The sequence below is a fragment of the Coturnix japonica genome, chromosome 1 (genome assembly GCF_001577835.2).
Source record: "Coturnix japonica isolate 7356 chromosome 1, Coturnix japonica 2.1, whole genome shotgun sequence".
Classification (NCBI taxonomy): Eukaryota; Metazoa; Chordata; class Aves; order Galliformes; family Phasianidae; genus Coturnix; species Coturnix japonica.
The window spans coordinates 41,163,250-41,188,424 of NC_029516.1; the positions used below are offsets into that span (position 1 = coordinate 41,163,250).

The window sequence follows — 25,175 nt, forward strand, 5'->3', positions numbered from 1 at the left end:
CTCAATTCAGAGCGTTCAACACAAATTATCAACAGAAAATGGCAATTGTTCAGCATCCATTCGAGCTAAACATAGAGTGCTGAGAAGCACTCTACAGACATAAACACTGGTTTCCAAAATGCTGGCTCCTAGTATTAAACTTATATTAGATTTTTCTTCTTTTAGAGCTATGGAGATGTCAGCCGCCTATTCACTGATATGATTTGATTAGAAATGAAGCCACAATCAATATTCCATTCCTAGCCTGCCTGCATCCCTTTCCTTTGAACTTTCTGAACAGATTCATTTTTTCCTCTCTCAAGCTGCTATTCAGCCGGACTAAAAGGATATGCTTTATCACATGGTTGGCTTTGGTGTAAAAGATTTATAAACATATTACCATATTCAGTCATAGCAACAGCACAGAAAAAAAAAGGGACAAAGCGCATCACAGTGGGAAAGGAAGCAGACAAGAGCCCTGCTGTCCTTGGAGCCTAAGCACAGCTCCTGGCAGCCCCGTACCTGTGTGGGGAGCCCTGTGGCAGCCTGCAGTAAGCAGCTGGGCACTCTCAACAGGACACCGAGCGCTGCTCAAAGTGAGAAAGCACAAAAACCCCAAAGCACAGCGCTGATTTTAAAAGATCAAGGCATTAGGAAATTGCCTCAGTGCTTTTTTTTCTTCCCCTCATCCCTCATTTGGTCACGTCCTTGGAGGAATTTAACCAGCATAAAGCGCAGTCTATAAATCAGATATTTAGCGCTCTCAACAGGCAGATGAAGCTCTGTTTCCACCATTACACCCTCAAACACACGCTTCCTGTGAGACGAGCCAGACGGTCCCAAACTAATTACAGCTTCCACCCCGTGAGTTAATACTCTACACTGCACTACACGCTGAAAAACACATCCTCCAGCCAGACCTCCCAAAGAAGCAGGCTGACAAATCCCCTCACTTGCTGCAGTCAGTTACTTGGCAAGTTTGAGAAGCTCACAAATTGCAGCACAGCTCTTTCACAGAGTCAGTGCTGCCGAAAAGTTCCTCAAGCAAATCCCTCTCTTCCCTTCAACTGCTGCTCTTTGCTCACCCATGTAGTCAGTCATCCTTCGACTTCAGTTCAAAATCATCTGTAAGGAGCATTTTTCCCAATTATGTCACCGAAAATCCCACAGCGTATGTCCAGGTTTCACAAGTCCTGCCATGAAATGAAGCCAGAAACCCAGGAGCCCCGTGGATCGAGGTTATGTTCCATCTCAGAGACCTTCCCAGAAAAAACCCTCATTTGCTGCTGTGTTAAGAAGTTGTTACAGATACGACAACGAATTCAGGGAAATAGTGGGCTGTGCAAGAACCTGTAGTGGAGGCAACACTGGAAGCTGCTTTGGCTGCTGCCTTTCAGTTCCTAGTCCATATTACAGTGCCAGCACACTTCTAGCAGGTAAGCAAGCAGGGGGGCCCCACTCTGCATGCAGGAGCCTTAACATGCAGCTGCCTGGCTGCAGCTCAGATTTTGGTTCCAGATTATCAATTGCTTTCCAAAGCTAAGAAAAGCACTCACCATCAGCATTAAGTCTGAACAGAGACATACTTTAAAAATGTGTTCCAGTTTACTTAAATTAGCACTGCTTTGAAAGAAAAGCGGGTCGTAAGCTAAGCCTAAGAACAGCTGATGTTTCAGCTACTCTCAGAGCATCATGGCTTGTATTCTGTCTCAGCTAGGGTGGAAGCTTGTAGATTTGCAAACAATCATCAGACTCTTTGGGAGCTGTAATGCCTTGCACAGCCCAAAACCTTTCCTGAAACACAAAAAAGAAAGCCACCAACACAAAAGGGAAATAACAAAAAGGCACAGATTAGAAATGTCTGTACAGGAGATGCTGGTACCAACAAGGAAACACCACAATATCTTTACTTCATGGAATAAGCCAAAGCAGTAAATTATTTTCCCCGTTTAGTCTGTGGGCTTTTTACTTGCTTTTCATTATCTTCCTTGTTCATTGACTGTTTTAACAAGGGTGTCATAAAAAGAAAGATCAGTACAGATATAAATACACCAGGTGTTGTGCTCCTTTGTGTAATGTTCAAAGATTTAGACAGCAGCAATGTAGCCTTGAAAACAAAATGACTGCAAAGGTTTGCTGAGCCCTTCTGCTACCTGAAAGCCAAAGATTTACCCACAGTGAAAAAAGCTGCATGTCCAAACAGTTTTAGATTTGCCAAGTCATAAACGCCGGGGCCACCACCATGCAGAGCACCCATGTAATGTCTCTCAAGTACATTTAAAGTCAATTAAAATAGATCAGTAAAACAGCTAGTTCTTATTTATTTACCTATTTATTGAAAAGCTGTTTCCCTTCCACTCACTGCAAAGCTGGTGATCTATAGCTTCTGGTGTTGGCTTCACAACATGATTTTTAAAAGGATTTAGCATAGTGCTGTGCATTACATGGTGTTCAGCACGCAGAGCTGGGGCTGTGGGTCAGCAGAGCGTTAATAAATTAATAGACTTATGACGTGGAATAATAAAATATTTATTAGTATTTCACTACTGCTTCTCAAATCTTCTAGATGGCTCCGGGGTCACATGAGGTAACAGATAAGAAGAAAAGGTCTCACCACGTTTACAATACAATATTGTGATATTTGATTACCTAAAGTACAGGGCTTGAAACTCGCATCAGAACTGACTTCACATTTTCTTACAGTTCTACCACTAAAGAATCTTCCTAGAAACACATCCGAGAAATATCACTATTCCAGGAGGTATGATTTCACTACACACAGCAAAAACCTCACAGACTGTGTGAATTTTAACCCAATCTTTATACTTTCATTACCAGCTGCAATGTGGAGACCCACCCAGGAGCAGTTCCTTGATGTCAGACAAAATCTCACACAGCAATTCATAGAAAATCTAACGGCTTCAGAAGATGCTACTGGTTCTATAAGAGATTGCTGGATGTGAATGTACATGTCACCACTGACAGACTTGGCAGCCTTACCAGCATTCCTAAGAGTGAATAGATCCAGCCCAGTCAAAATGTTTTCAGAGCAGAAGAATTACCAGAGTTGGAGTATTAAGCCTTATTAGATGTTCTCATTATCATTAGCAGAAGGTAAAAGTTCCACGCAGTAGTTCTAGATATCTGCCTCTGGAATATAACCTGCTGGAATGGTTTGAGCAGTATTTTTGACAAGCAAAAGGGCAAATTTCAGAAGAACCTCACTAGACATAAGAGCAGTTCCAGTGACAAGTTTCATCTCAAAGCTTGCATTGAGATGGTTGTGCCAGATTTAATCAATGATCTGTTCCAGAGGAATTTGTTTTTCCCCCTCCCTTCAAAGCGTACAGACACTGAGATATATGAGCCTGAACTGAAAGGAACAAAAATGAATCACCTTCAAACCAGTCACAGGTTCCAAGCATTAAAACATGATCTATTTATTTCTCTTTTTGTTAGTGTTGCCTACAGAACCCGCTCAGCATGAACTTATAGGATGAAAATGTTGTGATCTCCTGCCCACAGAAGATCAAATGTCACAACTGCTTTCACTGCTGAAACATTCAAGGATTGCTGTCAGGCCAAAAGTAAACAAAGCACGGCTTTGACAACCAGACACTTGATCTGTACTTAGATTTAGAAGGCACGTAGCTCCTGAAGCCACCTCAGATGAAATTTCATCCTCAAACTGTTACCAGAGGCACCTGGTATCTTGCAGATCATAATGCTGCTACCTGCAAATCAGTACCTCTAGACTCCTAAGTTTGTGTTTTATCTTATCCACGGCTTGGATGGCATTTACAAGTGACGATGGGGCCCACTCTGGAAGGGAAGCTGAATCAGTTGCTACTCTGGGTAAAGCAGCAAGGCCTGAAGCGTTTCACTGTTAAGCTCTGGAAAGACACTGCAGGGTATTTTGGTGCTTCCTGGCATACAGGAGGATGCCACACACAAGGACTTCAAATCATAGTTTATTAGTTAAATACAACTTCATGAGCTTATACCTCATGTGAGCTCAAGCTTTTCCCTTTACTTCCTTCCAGGCCAAATTCTTTTTCCAGTTATTTCACATGCTTGAAAGACTTTATCTGAAGAGTATACTCTCTCCTTTTTCTCTGTACTTTCTTCCTACTAGTCGTCTACTAGCTGAGGTATTGATATCACACCCTGTTGCCAGGGAAATCAGTTCAGATGCAAAAGTACCATGACATCACTGTAGAAATCAATGGGGAAGAAACAGTCCATCAAAGATGAGTCATTCGTTTTGCCATAAATGTCTTCAGTGATAAGCATGGTGGAGAGGGCAGGGTGGGAAATAATCAGTAGCTTCCTTATCAGTCAAGACGACTGAACTAGGAAGTAACAGTTGGGTTCTAGGTGCTCTTCAGCTTCAGACATTTCAGACTCACAGGTCTGAAGAAGATGCCCCAGGCACCAAACTGACAATGGTGGCATTCCTCTCCCTCTCCAAAGTGAGGCCTGACGCTGCAACCTGAGGTCTATGGGGAGATTACAGAAGCGAGTAGGGCAGTAGCTCAGCAGTGAGGATGTGCTTGGTAAGATGAAAACTGTGCTCGCACAATAAATGTGTTTGGAAGAAATGTGCTGCTAAAAGAGGGCACTCTTACCAAAAACCACACCCATCACCACCTGATATATCGACAGGAATAAATTGAAGGCTTGGACCTTGATTTCCATACACTGTTGTTTTTTTTACTGCTCCAGTAAATGCACTATACAAATAACGCCATCCAGTTATTTTAAAATGTTAAGCTTGAACTGACTTATACCCTTAAATTATTCACTGCTGAGGAGCGCTGATTGCACTCCAGTTTGAAATCAAGCAGCGAGGGTTTGTCACTGCTGACATATTTCCTGACTTAAGAACCCCGGGCTCCTTGGCTGCAGGAACTTCAGCTGTTATGACTGTGCAGCCCATGATGTTTTAAAACACAGTTAATTTTTTTTTTCCAATAAATATATTCATGAATTATTTTCTTCAGCTAGTCAAAGAACAGCAAGTACCAGCACAAAATAGCTTACATCCTTTGGAACACTTCCTTGGATAATTCTGCTTTATGTATTAGATATTAGAAAAGGTAATAGACTCAAAAAAAACCAGTTTCAGTATCACCTTAAGCATCAGCTCTCATATTATGGGTATTAACACAGAGGACTAAAGTCTGGCAAGGAAAAACTGAATCTCAATTTAAAAGTTACGCGCAGTATCCAACATTGTATGCAGCAAAAAGCAACTCTTATTAAAAGTGAGAATTTATCCTTTAATACCCTTTAATGCTATAAAAAAATGGACACACCAAAATGTGGATGTAAGAATAATTGCATCTAATTTGTGGCACCAAAATTGGCTGAGGAACACCAACCATCACACCAGAACAAAGCGTTCTGATGTCAGTATCTGGTTCTTTACTCAGCACATGTCACCTTCCCAGAGGCACACCATCTCATTTTGGTGGCTGAGTCACCATCCCTTGATGTGTTTAAAAGCTGTCTGGATGTGGTGCTCGGTGACATGATATAGCAGAGGGTTGTTACAGTTAGGGTAGTATGGTTAGGCCATGCTGGACCAAGATCATGGACTTCATGATCTTGAAGGTCTTTCCCAACCTGAGCAGTTCTATGATCCTGTGATTTTGACATAGTCTAACCCTAATTCAGCACAGTGCCTTCTGGCACCCTAACAATCACTAAGAGCACAACAGTTGGCTATGAGGTTGTCTTCCAGTCAAACCAGTCTTTGCAATGTTTCTGCAGAGATCTCTCTGGCAAGCCTACTTCTCTTTCTGCTCTCCAAGAAGACTTACTGAAGACATTAGAATGCATTCAGCCAAGCTTTAAAACCAGAATATTAACACAGCTTTCACCATTAACACTCTTTGTCAGTTCTTCATGACTCAACTGATACAACAGCCTCATTCAAGTCAGCTGCCTATCAAGGGAGCACTCCATGGCACCAGCACAGTCACTCACAGAGGTGATGAGCTGCACCTGACCATTAGCTGAATAAGCAACAGCACTTTGTGCACTTACCATTTGACAGACAACTTGACCCACATTAACTCTATGCTCCTCCAGAAGGGAGCTGTTAGCAATGCAATGCAAATCAGGCCACAGATGATTAAAAATTGGTTTCCACAAAGAACTCTTCTGCAAGGCTGGTTACACGCATACTGATGGTCAAAGGAAAGGCAACAACATCAAGCTGTACTCAGAACCAGCACACAGACACCTACCTTTATGGTTACCAAAGAGGCTAAAAAGGAAACCCCATACCTAAGCTTAGCCTGTGCACTAAAGCAGGCTGTATACAGTTCAAAAGCAAATATAAGTAACTGCTTTAAAGACAAGAGCAACATAGTTCTCTCACAGCTGACAACTGACAGATAAACAAGTTGTATGCATTTTGCACTAGGCATCTCTAAATCACTGCTATAAACTACGTATGCCCACAATGTCTTGCCAGCCTTTTGTTTTCTTTTGCTTTGTTTTTTAAACAATAATATATTGGATGCTCAGGAACATATAACTTCTGTTATACTGACTTCCTTCACTGGCAGGCTCTGGGGGTAAGAACCATTTGTGTTAGAGTATTTTTTCAGCAGTAATTTGCAGTTGCCTTCAATTACTGAGACCACAGCCTCCAGAAACATACTGCCCATCCAGTGCACATGGAAGGTATCAGCGCCAGCAGATAATACAGTGCTACAGTGGGCATATTTGAGTTTAACACTTAAGCAAAATTATGGCTTACCTACCACTAAATGGACTGGATGGCTAACTAAGCAGCTTAACATAGTAATTTCTCTGTGTCTGGAAAAGCATGTGAAAGAGGAGACACGACAGTTCTCTACCACAAAGAATTCTTCAGTTTTCCACAATACAAACCTATCCACTACCTCTCAGAGAAATGAGCCTTTGTTCAGCATGAAAAACAGCACGGAATAGTGCTGTACTCCCCAGAAACATTCAAACTGATAGAGAAGCAGCAGGGACAGCCTCCGTATAAACCCCCCACGGTTCAGCAGAAACATCAGTTCAGCAAAAAACAGTGGAATATGGTATCACATGGACCTTAAACTCATTTCCTGCAGTGACACCACCAGTAATATCTTCCCAGATCAGCTCCTCAGGTCCCATCCACACACCACAATTGCTCCAGATTCTCTTATGTCCCTACATTTCTATAGAGCACATTCTGCTTCCTTCTTTATCCTTGCCACTAATAATAGCTTCAACTTTGTTAGTGTTCCTACCATAATCTTTCATAGAATCTCAGAATTATTTGAATTGGAAGGGACCTTTGAAGGCCATCCAGTCCAGCTCCCCTGCAATGAACAGGGACACCTACAACTAATCATTGTGCTCAAAGACCCCGCAACCTGACTTCGGATGTCTTCAGAGACAGGGCACCCTCCACCTCTCTAGGCAACCTGTGCCAGTGCCTCACCTAGCAGTGCCTGGCTTAGCAGATGAGCAGAAGAGCATGTTCTATGAATAACCTTAAGGTTATCTATCTGCTGATCAGCCAGCAAACCAACAAGTAGAAAATGGGAAAAATCTCTCTACATTTAACTTCCTAGAAGAATAGCCATGCTCCCGGTGAAGAGACAAAACCTATTTTCACACAATGTCTTCACTCATTACCTTTGAAGGCAGAAAATGCTCAGCTTCAACACATCCAAATAATGCAAAAGCCTCAGGAAATAAGAACAAATATTTCCAGCAAAGAAACAAAGGACTTAAAGGAATTTCCTGGCTCCTAACAATGAAAAATTACACTCATAAGCTTATCAGGCTTTCTTTAAAAGAAGTCATGTATTTTTCTTGCTACTTAAGTTAGGAAAGTAACTTCAGAACACCATTATTCCCATGGGTTAATGTTTTTTCATCTCAATTTCTAGTCTTGCTTTATTCACGTCCTTCCTTTCTATGCCCAAATCCATTTCAAACTGGTGCAAAGGTGCAAGTGACATACATTAACAAACTTCCTCTTTGCTTAAAGTGAAATTATACCAGAAGCTCTGCAAGACTTAATCACCTCTAACTCCATCTCTTCTATCCCTTCTCCTTTGTGACGTCCCCAGCTTCACAACCTGCTTATCACGTGGCACCATAGCAACCGTTCAACCCAGGACTACAGCCGTATTCTAAGAAAAAGGAACTCAGCATACATGGTATTCACCTTTGCTAAGATATCAGGCCATGCTATCTGGCAAGATCCACCACTGGTTAACCCAAAAGTTACATTTATTTCACCTTTTATTCACACCCAAGACTTCAGCTAAGCCTTTAATTACTCTCTCTGAAAATTTGCTCAGGGATACACACGCGCATCAAGCCTCCCACATCACTTAAGAATACTCTAAATAAAAGCCTTGGTATAACCTTTCTCTGTTACAAAGAGGTCCTGTGTTCACTGTTCTCCTGTAGGAGGCCAGTCCTGCTGACTTCTTACAGCAGTTGAAGCTCTCCATGCTTTATTTTCACTTGGATCATGAGTGCCTCTCATCTCTATGCATTCACTCTTATTAGCCACTCTGCCTCCACTCTTACACCAAATACACATGACTAAGTTAACAGTTTAAGTTCTATGCATATACTTAAATGGGCTAATTTCATTCCCAGTTAATTTCCCTTGGGGGATTTATCTATTCTCTTTCTACTTACATGGTGGAACACAGTGCTTATAGTTCCAAGGCATTTAAAAAAAAGAAAAAAAAAAAAAATGCTGTGAAAACAAGTACCTGAATCTCTTAATGAACAAAGTATATGTAGCCAAGAGAGGCAAAACCTAATGAGAACAAAGAGCTAAAAATGCATGAGTTCAAGATGAGATGACATGGATACAGAGGGAAGAGATCAATCAGCATAGGGGGTAATAGGAAATTTTTTAAGGAAAAAATGGGGAAAAACAAAAACAAATCAGAAAAATTTGAAATAGAGATGCATCAATTCATAAAAGCTCTGTACAGGACTTAGAGCCGTAACATGAGAATCTTGTTTAGAGGGTTTCTGGATTTCCTTTAATGCTACAAAATCTATAGTGATTCAATAGCACAGCAAGTAGTGTCATCACCTCAACCACCAGAAGGAATTCCGCTTCTCAGTTTCCAGCTGAAGTCGCGATAACGCACACAAGAGTAGGCAAAAGGAAAAACAACATATTCCGTGTGCTTCACAAGGTCAAACTTTACCAATATGTTTTCACAAACAAAACACTGGAGGCAAAGATCAGCCAGATTTTGTAACAAAAAGACAGCATTCATCCTTCAACCTGCTGGTGGAAATTTTCCTGAAAGGAAAAGCAGGTTAAAAACATGAAGTACATAAAATATACGTTCACACATAGATATGCACATGCGTGTATCATATAAAATAAAATACACACTGGCATATTTTAAGGCGGTAAGGCTGTGTTCTTGTCCTCTTTTCTTCTCTCACAATACACGGACTGCTGAAAATAGGTAATTGGTAGAAGCTGGTCATTTTTAATCCCTGTATAGCAATTTGGTAGCACCTGCAAGAGTATTATCTAACATACATACAACATAGAGCTGGGAGTCCAATTTAAAGGAAGTCATCTTGAGTGCCATGTGCCATAACCAGCGTACTCTGGCAGAAAAGAGTTTTATCCAGTGTAGAGACAGTCCCTTACTTCGGTGGGAACAGGGGAAGAACTCAACATAATTGTAAATAAGGAGAAGTAGATACGCAACTTGTGGGATGCTCAGCTATCAGAACGTTGCAATATTTTCACACTGTCCATTTGTTCACTCCTGGAGAGAAGCGTGCAGGAATGCTGCATAATGTAACACTATTTCAAATAACGCAGGAACATTATCTTTTCTTGTTCTCCCTTTTTCAAAGGGCAGAAGGGCTGCGTAAACGATATAAAGGTTACTCAGGCAGAAGAAAGCTGAGCACAGCATAAGCCTAAAGGATTACTTCTGAGCATCCAACATTCAAAAAGCAAGCGTATGTGCTGAGGTTTTCTGCATTCAGAAATGAGCCGCTGAGCTGAGCACACCTCGTACATTTGGTAGCGCAACTGTCTCTAAACCTTACTGCTACTGCACAGATAATGACAGCAGATAGACCCGTCTGGCCCAGGAGGAAAAGACATTACAGAGAATGATGCAACTTGCTCACAGAAGCCTGGAAGCAGTTGGGCGGACTCTTCCCAGTAGGTAAATTGCTGCACTGGGTGGTGCCAGACACCGCCACTCTTCTAAAATTAAAGTTCTCCCAGATTTAGCAGAGTAACTGCTACAAAAAGATAAAGATATCACTTTGTACACTTGCTTACAAAATATGTGGCAAGCTCACCACGACTTAGATGTAAATTCAAAGAACTCAGTTCAAATTCAGCGCTTTGAATTCCAATTCCAGCATTAAAACTCACCAATATGAGGATTCTGTTTATTAATACATAGCACTGTTCTAAATCATACTGGAATAAGAATTTCTTTCCATTCCTACTCCATCACCCCTACAATAATAAATCAAACAGCAACGCCACAAGCAACATATGTGGCCGTATATGGAGACACACAGCAATCAATTTTATCCAGGTATTCAGACACAGCTATTAAAACTTTGTCTCACTAAACCATGAGGAGTTCACACCCCTAAAATTAGCAAGCTACACTGGGTGTAATCAGAGAGCAAAATGATGTAAACAGAGACCAAAATTTCTTCTTAAAAATAGACATTAAGAGTTACTGCAGTTTGCGAGGGTTAGTAATACAATAAATGTAACTGCATGACTTTTTAAAACTGTTTTACTAGGCAGCCTTCAGATCAACTGTAGCCCTTCATTCTCCTAGAATCACTCACAAATGTATACAACATATGTATGCAACACAAAAACTCAAGTTCTCATTTAAGAACCCCATTTCCATATTAACAACTTATTTCAACCAGTTTCTGTAGAAACAGCATAAGCACGAACAACCTTTGTCTTCACGCTGCTGAGGAAAGAAAAAGTGAGGGACAGACTCACAGAACGGCCGGGTTGGAAGGGACTTCAAGGATCATGAATCTCCAACCCTTCTGCCACAGGCAGGACCACCAACCTCCCCATTTAATACTAGACCAAGCCAAGGTGCATGTGGCCACATGAACAGCACCACAGCTCCCAGCAAACTGTCCATCACAGCCACAAGCCAGCAGGCAGAATGCAGCCACCAACATTACCTGCACAGCTATACTTGAAGGGCAATGAGCATCAGACCCAAATTTCCTTCACTCGCAAATACTGATTTGAGCCTCAGTGCTGCAGATGAAGTGCAGTAAGCTCCTCTTTTCCTCCTTCACTCTCTTGTTTTCCAATTGAAAAGATGCATACACAGACAGCAAAATCAATTACATTCTGAAGTTGGCAAGGCACATTCTGAAAAGAAGACTGTAGTTTTGGGAATTAACTGACAGTTCATGCTGCTTGTTCACTCACAAGGAGAACTGATGCATTCTTATTCTGAGGATTAGATGTTAGAATTTCTTGTGTTCATTATAAAAACTAAAGGTTTCAGTGGAATTAGGACACATCTTCTGAAGGTGAGGACTTATGCAAGTGAAGTTACGTCCCTCTTCATGCAACCCCTATTTTCAGACCTCCACAGAATCAATTAATTATAAATCCTCTCCATTCTTCAATACAACAGAACTCCAACAATCTGTCCACCTCCAACATCAGCATTTTGTCCTCTCTGGGACAGATCTACCTTATGGAGCAAACATGACAGCACTAACACTCACCAGAGGCCGGGCAGAGAGCAGTCCCATATGAGCAACATGTAACAGTGACAATAAAAAATGTGCCCCACAGCACTTCTAAGATCAAAAGACCTGCATATGCTCATCTGCTATACATCTTCACAGCATATCCTTAGGAAACTAGATTAGAGGTATGCTCCTTTGGGAGGATTCATTTTAATTGGCAGAACTTGCCTACAAGGTTACAGGTCTGTCTGACAGATGGATGAGGAGCAACCAACATACCCTACCATCGTATTTCAAACCCAGAATAGCCCTGTATATAGACACAAAGCAGCAATATTCACTCCAGTTTTACAAAGCCACTTTTTAACAACTCCTAAAGAAATTTCCCAAGGTTCAGAAACTCAGAACCTGTTAGAGAGATGAATTTTACTGAGCCAAAACAGAGAGAGGAGGAGAAAAGGAGTGGTAACGTCCTGTACTGCCAAATGCCTGAGCACCCAGAGACCAATAGTTCTTTATGCATAATGGCAAAGCTGGCAAAATATAGAGATCAAAGGGGAAAAGGTTTCCTAAAACAGAGGAATTATGCCTAAGTGAAATGAAGAGGGAGAGCCAGAAAAATGTTCTGTTCATTGGACTAACAGACAGTGCCTTTAGAACTCTCCCAACTCAAGAGTCAAGCTGTTTTGGCATATATGCCTCGATATTCAGTACAGACATCTCATTCTGCAACACATGAAAAAGTAGAAAACTTGCATCTTTTCTGCAGAGCCCGAAATATCTACTGCCACACAGCTGCTTTGAGGGGGTGCCCTCAGGTGCCCACCTCTGTGTAATTCAGTTCAAGTTCCTCCCAAATCACCAGAGCTCAGACCCTCAGGAACTGGGCCTTTCTCTCAGCTACAGCAGTGCTTCACACAACCAGCCTGGGAGCAGATGGACGATTTAAAGCAATTACACAAGGCTTAGACTGTTTTGGGGAAAGAAGCATCTATAACAGATAGTCTCCTTGAAGTCTGCCTGATGTGGAGAGCTGGAAGCTGCATGTACTGCATATTTTTGGAGCATCAAATAGGTCAATTTTTTGGATTTGTTCTGGTTTTGATGTTCAGTTGAATTTATTTATTTTTAAACATATCCATCCAGATGACTAATGGCTCTGAGACGTGCAGCTCACTGCAGTTATACGCTGTGCATGCTTGGAGAAATCACATCGGCATTGGGGAGGTGAAGCAACTTCCATCATCACCCAAGGGCTGGGAGCTGTCCCAGTACTATGGACCCACTTCTGCAGAGCCTTAGGCTTATATTGTCCCCTCTGCTCTAGACTTTGTTTCGAAACATAAATTACCTTCACAAAAATCACTTCATACTTCTCTGACGTTACCTGCCACACCACAAAATGGCACAAAGCACACAGGCTGGCCAATTCTCTCAAGTACAAACAAGAACAACTGAAACAAGGGCTTGGCTATTTGTTTCTAAACACTGCAGATGGGTGTATCTTCATTGCAAGAGTACTTCTTCAAAAGCAAAGAGCAATTTGCATACGTGTTTCAGCAAAACGCCTGCATTCGTTAGTAAATGAGAAATCCCACCTCAAGTCTGACCTGTGTTGCCACTTTGCATGCAAAATGTTTCGTGAAAGAACAGCTTGCAAACTACTGCACTCAACCCCCAAAGCCCAGTTTCCTAAATCTGAAGGAATAAAGATATCACAGCTTCAGGCATCAACAGATCACAAACAAAAGCCTGATAGCAGGTTTTAGGAGTCAGATGTCACTAGAGAAGCCAGTTGATGACTTTCGGATTGAGCTTTGGCAGGTTATTTCTTATCCAACCTTCTGAATATTTGCATGTGATTCAAGACTTTCCAGTTCTTTGGTATGTTTGAAGAAAAAAGTTTTTCCTTGGAGGCACAAAACAAGCACAAAGAAAGACATATCTGTTTATCTTTTTTTTTCCCTCTACATTAAGTGGGCACAATCATGTTCCTGAGGTAAAACCATAGGAAGCTGGTTTCAGAAATGCCAGAAATAGATCTCTTTACTTGTTCTAAAGAGAGAGAAGACCATGGGAGTTAACATGGGAAAGATACAACAGATGAATGTGATAACAAGGCCCATGTTTTACTAGCAGCAGTAAGCAGCCAGCTCTTCAAGACAGCAATGCTCCCTGGTACTCTCCAAGGCAAATCACTCAGTACTACATCCATACAGTTTATGAGAACAAAACGTGCAGGTGTCAGCCAGGAGACACAGAATTTGCTGGATACACCTACTGGAAACAGAAAAGAAACTCTTGCTGATTGTCAAAGACCTTCTGCCTTCAGTCTTCTCCTTTTCTTAACCCTTCCTCAGATCTCACTAAGAATTGCCTTTGCTCCCTCACATCCCCCCAGCCTTTGTGAGATGCCAGACTCAGTCCACTTGCAAATGGCAGAAGGAGGTTTCCCAGGCACAGCCAGCTGCCCTGCTGGTGCTGATGGCACATCTCAGAAGGGCCCGGGATCACTCATAGCATCAATCTGTGGCTGAAGAAATGGTACCGCTGCAGAGATGGTCACAAAAAGCTGAGAGGAAAACATGTCAGGAGTACAGTAAATACACTATGAACCTTCTGGACCCATTTTAGCTCCACAGGTGCCTGGCAGCAACTGAATCAGTCTGCTGCCATTTACTGCCTGGCTTTAAAAGACACTCCTAAGAGTTAAAGAGATATTCTTAGGAGCAGGCTGTCGTTCTCCCTCTGTTCATCAAAACCGAGGTTGTATGATTTGCTCCAAAAAGAAGACTGACAAAACGTAGCCAGATTTCTTTCTTGAGTAATAGGGAAAAACTGAACAAAGATAGCCTCACTTTATGTACATAGTAGGAAAGGGGGAAGAAAGAAATCAGAAACCTGACGAGTGGGTGGAGAGATACTGTGCAGATCTGGCAATAAATATCAGAGACAATCATGACACAGAATTGTGTTACTGCTGCCAAGGCTTCCAGTAAAACAAAGATTCCTAACATAGTAAGAGCCACGCACACCCATATTATGTGCACACATCAATAACTGCAGCAGTAAGAAGTACTGAAGCATTTTATTTTATAAACATCTATATAGCATGAAGGGGATAAAATTGCATCCAGTCTTTGGAATAAATGTTCAGCCTGATTCTAATCATATCCACATTTGTGTGTTGTTTTCTTTTTACACTTGTTTCAACACTTTGCAGATTCTTCCAAGTGACTTAAATGCAAACAAAACAAAAAACCTCAAGCCAGGTATAATTCAAGAAGTACCATCCAGTTACTTTTACCAGACCAAAGAGAATCCAAAGGTGTGTGATGCAGGATTAATTCTCTTCATAATATAGTGTGTGTCAGACATTATTGGTAAAGAGGAGAATTGATGCAGGCAAGAGAAGAAAGGGCTCCAAAAGCTGACATTTAGCAAAACTTTCCTGTAACTAAATGCCTCAGCAAAAAGATGCATCTTGGGAGCAATGCATATTTCTTAACCTTTCTATTGTGCTAAGTCACTCTGACACTAACAAATGCTATTTCATTACCTTTTTTCCCCATGTCTTTGGTTGTGTGTGTCCCACACTCAACACAAAGAAGCATTTTTCCTGTTTCCTACTGTCATTTTCAGACAGGAATTCATGTGTCTTCTAGACTTAAGTAAAAAGCTGATAATTCAACATCCACACACAGCACTAACAGCAGTGTGGACTCAAAGGCTGTAAGCACAGTATGACCACAGTGGGGTGAAGGAGCCCCATGCTGTGGTGTCATTTATGGACTCAGTTTAAATAGCACACCAGCTTGGGGAAAGCTGGCAAGGTGAAAGCAGCAACGTACAAAGCTGCAAACTGGAGGAGAAGATGTAGGTGCACACAGATAGAAGTCTTCCTTGGTCCTCCTTAAGGAAGAAGGCGTCTCAGACCTGATGTAGGCAACTCTCACTCAAAGAGATCTGTTTGTCTAGTTTTTCTGACACTAGATGTCTCTTTGAGACTACCACTGGGTTTGATCCTACTGTGTTTCAAAGCTCCCACCTTCCCTTGCAGCTGCCTGCAGCTTTCAACCAAAGCTTCTTGCCTGCTGTAATCCAAACACAGTCAGTGGCCACTAGAGCCCAAACAACAGCTACTTCCCATCTGATTTTAGTCCCCTAGAAAGCAAAACAAAACAATGAACCCTTAGCACACTTACTGGAGAAATGTTAGGAGTCAATTCCTACAGGTCTGCTAGTTGGATCTTTGGACGTCACTCTCCTGTCCAGGCATGCTGGTATAACACAGCTTAATTTCTGCATATTTAAATCATTTAGCATTTGAATAATAACTACTGGCTTAATTGCAATTTCTATATTAAATGTACTGGAATAACTCAGAATAAAAGGAAAATTGAATGCTGTAAAACCAGAGAGTTGCTACATCAACTTCCCTTACAGGGCTTCTCTTCCTGTCACAGTATTTCTTGTAGAATTTCTTCTGTAAGGCTGCTCCAGTCCATCTCAGATTGGATCCACTGTTGGCAATGGAACTTCTGAACTACTTTTACCATATTTTGATTTCAATTCAATAGCACAGTATTAATTCTTGGTACCTCCCTATCACTGCTTCACTCAGAGCTACTGAAACAAAAATGTATAAGGGAAGGTAACTGTTACCAAGCCCTATACAAATAGGTAAAGCATGGAAGAGGCAGCTACTAGGCAAACTATTAACAAAAACATGCCAAATTTCTACTATCAGAGGTCCATTAAAACTCACTGTAGCATCACTGAACCAATTTTAACCCTCTTGAATTGTACGCACACGCAACACCAAAACACGACAATAATAAAGTGGTCCACATCTCCACGTCACGAAGCTCCCAATTTGTAGATACTCATTACACCTCAGCTAGGAGGCTCTTCCCTCCTCTTCCATTCTTGCCTCTGAACTAAAGCTTAGATCATGTAGCACAGTGTAAGAACTGCTTCAGAGGAGTTCTCACTTGGCTGATAGTGCCTGCAGAAGGTTAGCTGCACAGGCACAAACCACCCTGGTTGCATACCAGATCCCATATGTCAAGGTTTTAGAACAGCAGGTTTATTTTTGGCTTTGCATATTAATACTCCATTCCTCCTCCGGGCTTAAGGAAAAACTGAACATTTCAATAGTTAAACAAAAGCAATCCTCATTAGTGATGATGCAAATGTTCTTTAGCAAAGTTATTCCACCTGAATATATAATAGGAAAAAGGATTACTATGTAGCACCACACCCCAACACTGTATAGAATCTCATCTCATACCCACATCTTTCCCAAAACCACACTCAGCTCTATGGGCAATGACAAAAGCTGCACACTTTCTCCTGGTGCCAAAAGCCCTGGACACCAGGTAGTGAGAGCGGTCCCAACCAGCCAAATCCTTACATGCTCAGCCTCGATGTGGACACTGTGCCAGGTGGCACACGGCTACAGCCTCACTGATGGACATGATGACAGTAAGCAAGTTATGGATCTAGAACTGCTTGTAGCCCCCTGCATCAGCACTGGCAATCTGACAGGAGGGCAATCAGGTGTCCTTCAAAACAAGTAAACCAAAAGGATGGAGACTTCCCCCAGTGGCTACGGCTTTGTGTTGCTCTTAATATACCTAATGTTTAGAGAGCTGCAAGCAGATGCCCCAGCCCTGAAAGCAACATCACCCACTGCAGTAAGGAGGAGCCAAAAGCACAACAAAGGAAAGGAGACATTAAGTTCCCAGGCAGTGAGTCCAAAAGATATGAAATGTTTAAGTACAAAACTTCCTAACATAAAAATCATCTGAAACCTCGATAAGAACACAAATCTCCAGCCCTAAGAAACAGGAAAGAAAAAAAGACAGCAGCAGCTTTGTAAACTTCCTCACAGCTCTTTGTGGCACTGGAAAAATATGAAGAGGTTAGTGTTCCCAAATAGATCAGCAGTGATTAAATAATCACAACTGGATTCTAGTTCTACATGAACAAACCAGGCTCTTCTGCAGTTCAACATGGCTAATCTGTCTTTTGGAGGTTCTACCTCAATTGTGGCTTCCTTCTTTTATCCCCACCACCCTTGCATCACGTAACCTACTGTCTGACAGGTTTCACAGATGTCTAGATACATCATGGATTTAAAGCTAATGCTTGGAGGTCTCAATAACACTCTGTCTCTTCAAATTATCTTCATCTTACACCGAAAAAAAAGGAAAAAAAAAAACGAGGAAACTGGGAAAAGCACATATAAGTTCTTTGAGCACAAAATATCTGGAGGTTTGGTTACGAGCTCCAGAAGCCCAGAACAAGCATAGCCCCATATTGAAAGCAACACCAGGAACATCAAATAAATCCATGTTCCTCCTGAAACTGCAGTGTTTTAGTTTTGTGTATGGGTTGTTGTTGTTTTTTTTTAATATGTGTGTTTATGTTGTTTAAAATAATAATCATAATAACCTTTTCTAAGCCCCTTTATGTTATTTCCTCTAAATACACTGAAGATTACAAGAAATAAAGGGAATCCTAGGACAGATGATGAAAGTGATTACAGGCTTAGAAAGACTTCCATATGAGATGAGATTATTAAGAAGTCTGCCTCGCTTATAGACAAGATGAATGGGAGGGATCACAAGAGAGACATGAGGGAAAAAGAAGAGACATTCAGAGGACATTTTTAATCACTAGAATGTGAGAAAAGGAATGGTAACCTGTACTTTTTTAACTAGTTTTCTAATATAAGACTTTTAATGGTGCAGATACGCAAGAATCAGTTCATCTCCCAAACACTGAATCTACTGCTATTTTCACTGGAGCTGAAAACATAAGATTGAAAATAAGGATCTCCATTTGTTAACAAAAAAAAAAGCCCCACACATCCACATCTGCTCCAGGTGAGACTGTTGTGTTTGTTGTTTGTTTGTTTTTTTAATGAAGTAGTAGTTATCACCATTTCAAATATAAAACTACCGCTACCAAGGGAGAGTTCTGAACAGGATCTAATGTACCATTCATTGCACAACCAATCTCTGTCTAATGCATCTGGTGCTGGTTAAAAGCAGGATGCATCGCTGCATAGGCTTGCAATGGGATGTAGTACAGGAACTCATGTTCCAGTTGTCCTAGAAGAGGATTTTTATTCTATGAGGCCACACGTATAAACTGATAATCCTGATGCATTGCAGAGGACACCTGCTCTGAAAAGCTTCAGGGTCTGAGACTGAAGAGCTCTGATCAGCAGCAAAAAAGTATACACAGGCTTCTGAGGTCTAAACAGGACAACCCGGTGAACACTCAGAGGTGAGAGATTTAACAGGGCCTTGACAAGCATTCCTGAAGCACATCATAACACAACGAGACATAAATTAGCAGACTGAAGTGGTTTTATGCCCTACTTGTTGCTGCCACACACAACACCCCAACAACTTGGCCAAGGAGGTGAGAAGAACCCCAACCTCTCCCTCAAAGTTCTTGGTCTCCTCAGGCAGCAGTAATTCTCAATATGTTAAGAATGACACAGCTGTTCCTCATTAAAGCATCTTCTCTCTTTCAGGCTCTGAGATCTTTGCACAAAATGTAACACAGCCCATTGGAGAGCTGTTAGCAGAGCCCAGGAAATCATACTTCAAGTGGTCTCAAACAAGAAGGCACTGAACAGAGCCAGTGCCTTACACTGAAGGAGCTTTAGACCAGCAGCAGGAATTGTAAGCCCCTTTCTCCCCCTCAGAAGGCTGTATTCATGGTAGGTCACTCTAGCAGTTCTACTAACTGAATTTGCTGATGCCTTTCTCCAGCACACACAGTAGCAGTTTTGGGCAGCCTTCTTTAGCATCCATAGAGCAGGCTTTACTTTCTCGTATGAAAAATCCTTAGATGGGCACAAAAGACATGAGCAGCAACTCATAGGTCTGGCTAAGTCCTCCAAAAGCTCCCCTCCCAAAAAACAGACTCGCTATCCTATTTTATACAGACTAAGACGTCCAGCAGCTACTTTGCCTCCTCTTTTCCTCAAGCTACATTAAATGCACCTCACCCTATTTACTATGCACTGCCTCCATTGTACTGATAGAAGCAGCTCCAAGGTTGCTTCACACAAGCACTGCCTGGATTGCCTGGGCTTTCAGAGCACCCTCCCACTGCTGCTGTGTTCATTCCCTGTGTTGTTTTTCTCCATGAATGTTTGAGAACTGCAGCTTCAACTCCAGCTGCTCTGATGCTCTTTGTTCAGTCTCTGAGAGAGAAACAGCATCCTTCTTTCTTGCTTCTTTCCTACATAATAGCACCAATTGTTGCTGCTCCAGTGCCTGGCCATTTCTGTCCCTCTGGTTAAAGCAGCAAGAGGAATGATGAAGTTACGCAGGAAAACATCCTATTTGTCCCTAATAAACACAAACGTACTTAACGCCAGCTCTGGCCATCATCTAGAGTACAAAGCCTGCTGCTTCCATCTCTGCCAATTACATTACAAGTTCCATGGAGCCTACAAAACTCTTACAGCATAGACCCTGGAACAACGTAATTACATGGGACTCTAGGAACTTGCTAAAGGGTTATATTTCCAATTGCCATGGTTGCAGGAAGGAAAGGAAAGGTTAAGCCTGATGAAATGAAACCTAAAGTTAAACCAAAGCCCAGTGCATTCATGAAACTGTCTTAAGAGTGAGATTTATTTTTAATCATTATTTTCCCATACGCAGGTATAATGCACAGTACCACGTTTGCCAGGATACTTATGCTTTTACGCAGATAAGCTGGGCTACAGAGTGGGAGCTCCCATTTTAGCTCTGACACGTGCCCCAAATCAGCCTTGAAGGTATGCAGTTTTCTTCCTTGGCCACACTACGTTAGATAGCACATTACTCATTCAGCAAGAACAAGGGAAAAAAAAAATTAACTAGTTCAGCTCATAAAGAGAAAAAGAAAGGAAACACACACAGTTTGTAACCAGGTTATGAGTAGCACACGCTGAGCTTGCAGTATGAAGAGCATTCTAGACTTGAGGAGCAAAGCTACAGCGCGTAGGCTTCCTTATCTTAAAACATTTCATTCCGCAGCAGCAATCAGCAGCGCACCTTTTCAGCACTTTTAATTTGTGGGTAGGGAGGGGATGGAGAGAACAGCACGGGCAGAGGAGAGAAAAAACCCAAGTCCTGTAGTGCACAGCAAGAAGCAGCATGTGCCTTACACCTGTTGGAGCTGAGCCTTGGGGGAAGAACCCGAACCTGTACAGACCCCCAAGAGCCACCTGCCCTCACCACAGCAGGGAGCTGTCAATACAGGTAGCACGTTACATGAATTAAACAATAATAATAGCACTAAAATAAAGCTCAACTCGCCAGTAGACCATAAGGACAAACTATCCCACGCAGCGGCACACCGGCAACACGCTGAGCGTACGCCATCACCCAGTGCACACAGATACACCTTTGTGTCCGCCCCGGGGCAGGCTCCAAAGCAGGGTAAGCGCCGTGCTATAGGGCTGGATGCACTCACCGACCTACAGGTCAGCGACCAGGAGCGGCGCCAGCCCGAGCCCGGGGACCCGCAGACGGAGCTCCCGAAATCACCAACATTTAGTGCCGGTAAGTTCTCTCCCTCCCACCTCCCACTAGTTTCTATCGCGTGTCGGTTTCTATTATGCCAACAGCCGGTTTCTTTCTATCTCGTACTAACAAGCGAGCGCTCAGGATTAGGAGCGCGGCACAGAAGCGCACACTAAAAGCCCACATCCCTCGAGCTCCAGCACGGCGCAATGTGAGCGGGGACCCCCTGATCGGGACGGCTGCTCACAGCCCGGCACGGCGGCACAGAACTTCCCGAATCCCCACGCTCGTTACCCGCATCTTGCGGCGCCGGTGCCGCTCCGGGTCCGAGTACGTCCTGTCCACGGCCAGCGCCGTGTCGCTGCCCGGCATCGCGCCGCCTCCTGCTTCTCCTGCTGCCGCTCCGTCCGAGCACGGCTCCGGGTACCGGGTACCGGTCCCACCAGCTGCCGCCCAGCGCCGGCACTGAGGACTCGGTGCCGCTGCCGCCGCCGTGCGGGAGGGACGGGCACGCCTCGGGGCGGCGCGGCTGCTCCTCCGGCACACCCGGATTAACCCCTCGGCGGCACGGAGACACGGAGAGGCGGCGCCTCGGAGAGAGGGGCCCTCCCAGCCTCGGGGGGAGAAATGCTGAGGCCCGAGGGGAGAAGGTGGGGCGGCACCGGTGGTGGTGTTTGGCGAGGTGTCGTAGCGCCAAGTCCCCGGGTACGGCTGGGCGCTGCACGGGGCCGTGCGCGAAACACACGCGGTCTGTGGAACCGAGTGCTGGACTGCAGCAACCGGGGACGTTTCGGTCCCCATTATACACAGGAGATAAATCCATCAGCGTTCAGCTGTATGGTAGCCTCGGGTCACACCTGTGTGCGGCACACCTTCCCCGGGGAAACGCCTCCCAGGGCAGCAGCCCGTGCTTAAATTCCCGAGGGCTGAGAAGAAACTCTTTGCTGTGAGGGTGGTGAGACACGGGAACAGGCTGCCCAGTGAGGCTGCGGATGCTCCCACCCTGGAGGCGTTCAAGGCCAGGCTGGATGGGCCCCTAGCTGGAGGCAGCAACAGTCCCAAGGCACGCAAATATATAACCACACATCTATCGACACAGCTAACGGCACTGGAGGGGATTGCTGCCTTTAGGAATATATCTCCCTGTTGATATTTACTTGTATTTTTCTTTGAATCCTACATCCCATGAGATAATCTACTATCAAAGGTAAATTATCTGATGTTATTATCTGACATATTATTGCTGTTTTCATTGAGCAAGGCCTTCAAAAATTGAAGATCTGATATTCCAAAGGTAAAAAGTGCATCCTAGAAATAACCTTCTTGGCAGGCGTTTCTTCTTCAACTCCAACACTGGTTTGTTCAAAGTTAATCAAAGTTCAGAGACCAACCCAGCAGTCGGTGGGTACGCTGCAGGAAGCAGCACTTTCCCTGTGCACTAATCATGCAAGCAAACCCAAATCATGCAAGCTACCTGCACACACGTGACGACTTGTCATTCTTCCTATACTTCTTCCATAGCTCACAAGAACAGCTGGGCTTGGAAGGCTGTCAGGAAAAAGCTTTCAAGTGGGTACTGAGTTTCTTCAGTCCCTCAGCTCAGACATGAAACTTTAATTGATGACTCCAAATATGGCAGAGGGTTGGGAACTCGGGAGATGAGGTCAGTAGGAAATGAAACAGGCAAATGTTGTGGGTTTGGGGTTTAAACTGAAGTGATAATTGCAGTTTCCAAATGGGACTGTGTAGTTCCCAGCACATGGGATGAAGCATCCTTATTACCTCAGAAATCTTCAGGACTTTTGTTTAAGCCTTGGCAGACGCAGTAGATCAGAACATGGAGAGAATAAGTTGGATAAAGGACATGTAAAGAGCTTCATTTGCTTGGCTTTTTAACGATACCAATCTTCTATAAATCAGAGTTGATTCAAAAATTGAGTTTTATTTCAGTAATGCCAGCTTTATTTCAATAATACCAGCAGGCTATCAATAAAATGAGGAAACTCCTCTTCAAGAGGAAGAGAGCTAGAATAAATAGAGTTCGGAGAATAATGTGCATGCTTGATCACAGCAGAATCAACATGGATACAAACATATATGCACTCTTGATGTAACTTCTAGGAAGAGGTTTGTTGGGCCAAGCACAGGCAACTTCCCCTCCTCTCTCACACACAGCTGGTTTGCATGGCTCTCCTTCCCCACTCCAAAGCAGACTGGCCTGCCTGCAGAACTGCCCAACACAGCACTTCCCACAGCCTCAACAGACACTTCCTCTCACCATCATTTTCAAAAGCCCACAGTCTTGGATAAATGTTCTTCCCACACACTGCACCTATTCCCCACTGAACCTTCCATACACTAAAGCATACACTTCCAAACATGCGCAGGAACCAGAGATCAAACTGACATAGATAGAAGTGGTTGCCCATAGGAGAATTCTCTCACCACTTTGTTCTTCTGACAAATCATTTTTATATTCATGTCTATGGTTTAAGTTAATGATTGAACTGTCAAATCATCCCAGCCATCCACTGTGCCAATTTAAAGTTCAGATTTCTCCAAATGGTTCACAGACTGACTGCCCAGCTGTCCTTATAGGCACAGAATCCTTTCATCCTCTTCCAATGCTTCTCCTTGTGTCAGGACACCGGCACTACTCACAGCGATTAACTCTTGATATTTACTTTATTTTCTGGCCTTGTTAAAGAAGTGACCTTTTAAAAATCATGCAAGTTAGGAATGGAAGGTCTGTTTAAACTTAGGATGACAGAACAAGGGCATATAGCACCATAGGTGGCACACAGCAGAGCAGACATCAGTGCTGCGTTTGACCACATTGTCCTGTTTCAGGAAAACAAAGTCTCTGGGGCGTGATCAGAGGCAGTGACCAAAGCATGAGACATCCACCTTGCTCCCCCTGCACGAGCTGTATCCTTGCCATCCATTTCCTGCCGCATGACCCCACGCAACAGACCAACAGACGCAGCCATTCCGTCTGGGAGACACTGATAAGATGGACCGACTTACGCGTAGGCCCCCGAGGGAGAAGAAGTGGCAGTGGTGACAGAGGGATTACTGAGCTAAGCCCAGCTCCTCACAGAGTAGTCTGATAGATGGGGTTCTGCACGCACGGGGAAGTAAGTATCACAGGAAAGGAAACCTTTAGGGAGATGAAAGGCACCACAGTCCTATCAATTAGGAGACTGGCTGGAGGTCTGGCCCTGTTCTTTATCCAGTTTTATCACGAACCTTGGCAGCTTAACCTCTCTGGGCTTCCACTACCTCATTTGTAAAAGGAAAACCACAGTACCTTTTTTTTTCTGTGCAGAACCTTGAGGCCCCCAGAATTTAAAATCTTATGATTAAATGTTGTGTTCTGATTACTTTGGGACTAATTTTACATAAAGTGCTAAGTACAAGCTGGAAAAGCACACTCAGGAAGAAGGAGAAGGTCTCTTTTATCACAGCAACATCTGTACACTCAAACAGGATACCGGGGGCTTCTTACAAGAGACTTTCCAACACTGCCTCCAAAACATTTTCCAAAGGCTTATCATAACCAGCCTCCAGGGAGAAGCCCGACATGATGAGAGCCTGCCAGTGCCATTTCTAAATCTGACAGCAAACGGGACAGTGCTGAGTGGTGCAGGTTATCTGTTAGCGTCACCGCTCCCAGTGCTGCTGCCAAAGCATGAGCCTCACACCCACAGGAAAGGAGGTACTCAGTCTGCCTGTACCAACATGAACCTGCGAGGGATCATGCTATGACTGACAGGCTGCTCTGCCAGCCTGAACATCACTCGGAAGCTCTGACAATGACAAACATTCAGATATCTATCAAAAACTTCCAATCAGATCCCCTCCCCCTCTCCTCTCCTCTCCTCTCCTCTCCTCTCCTCTCCTCTCCTCTCC

General features: G+C 43.3%; 1 protein-coding gene and 1 long non-coding RNA gene across 5 annotated transcripts in view; one reads left to right on the forward strand and one right to left on the reverse strand.

Moving 5' to 3' along the window:
• Nucleotides 1–25,175, reverse strand: part of TMCC3 (transmembrane and coiled-coil domain family 3) — a 108,000-nt gene that overhangs the window by 18,147 nt on the left and 64,678 nt on the right. Inside the window, exon 1 of one of the 4 annotated variants that reach the window (XM_015858307.2) lies at nucleotides 21,558–21,787. The exons of the other annotated variants lie outside the window; for them this stretch is intronic. Coding sequence (XP_015713793.1) covers nucleotides 21,558–21,635 — 78 coding nt within the window. The 5' untranslated portion in view covers nucleotides 21,636–21,787. Of the gene's footprint in view, nucleotides 1–21,557; nucleotides 21,788–25,175 lie in introns of those variants that run through there. 4 annotated transcript variants of the gene reach the window in all.
• On the forward strand, nucleotides 21,189–24,630 carry LOC116653268. Its single transcript, XR_004306837.1, has 2 exons — nucleotides 21,189–21,302; nucleotides 24,114–24,630. It is a non-coding gene; the product is annotated as an uncharacterized LOC116653268 (long non-coding RNA).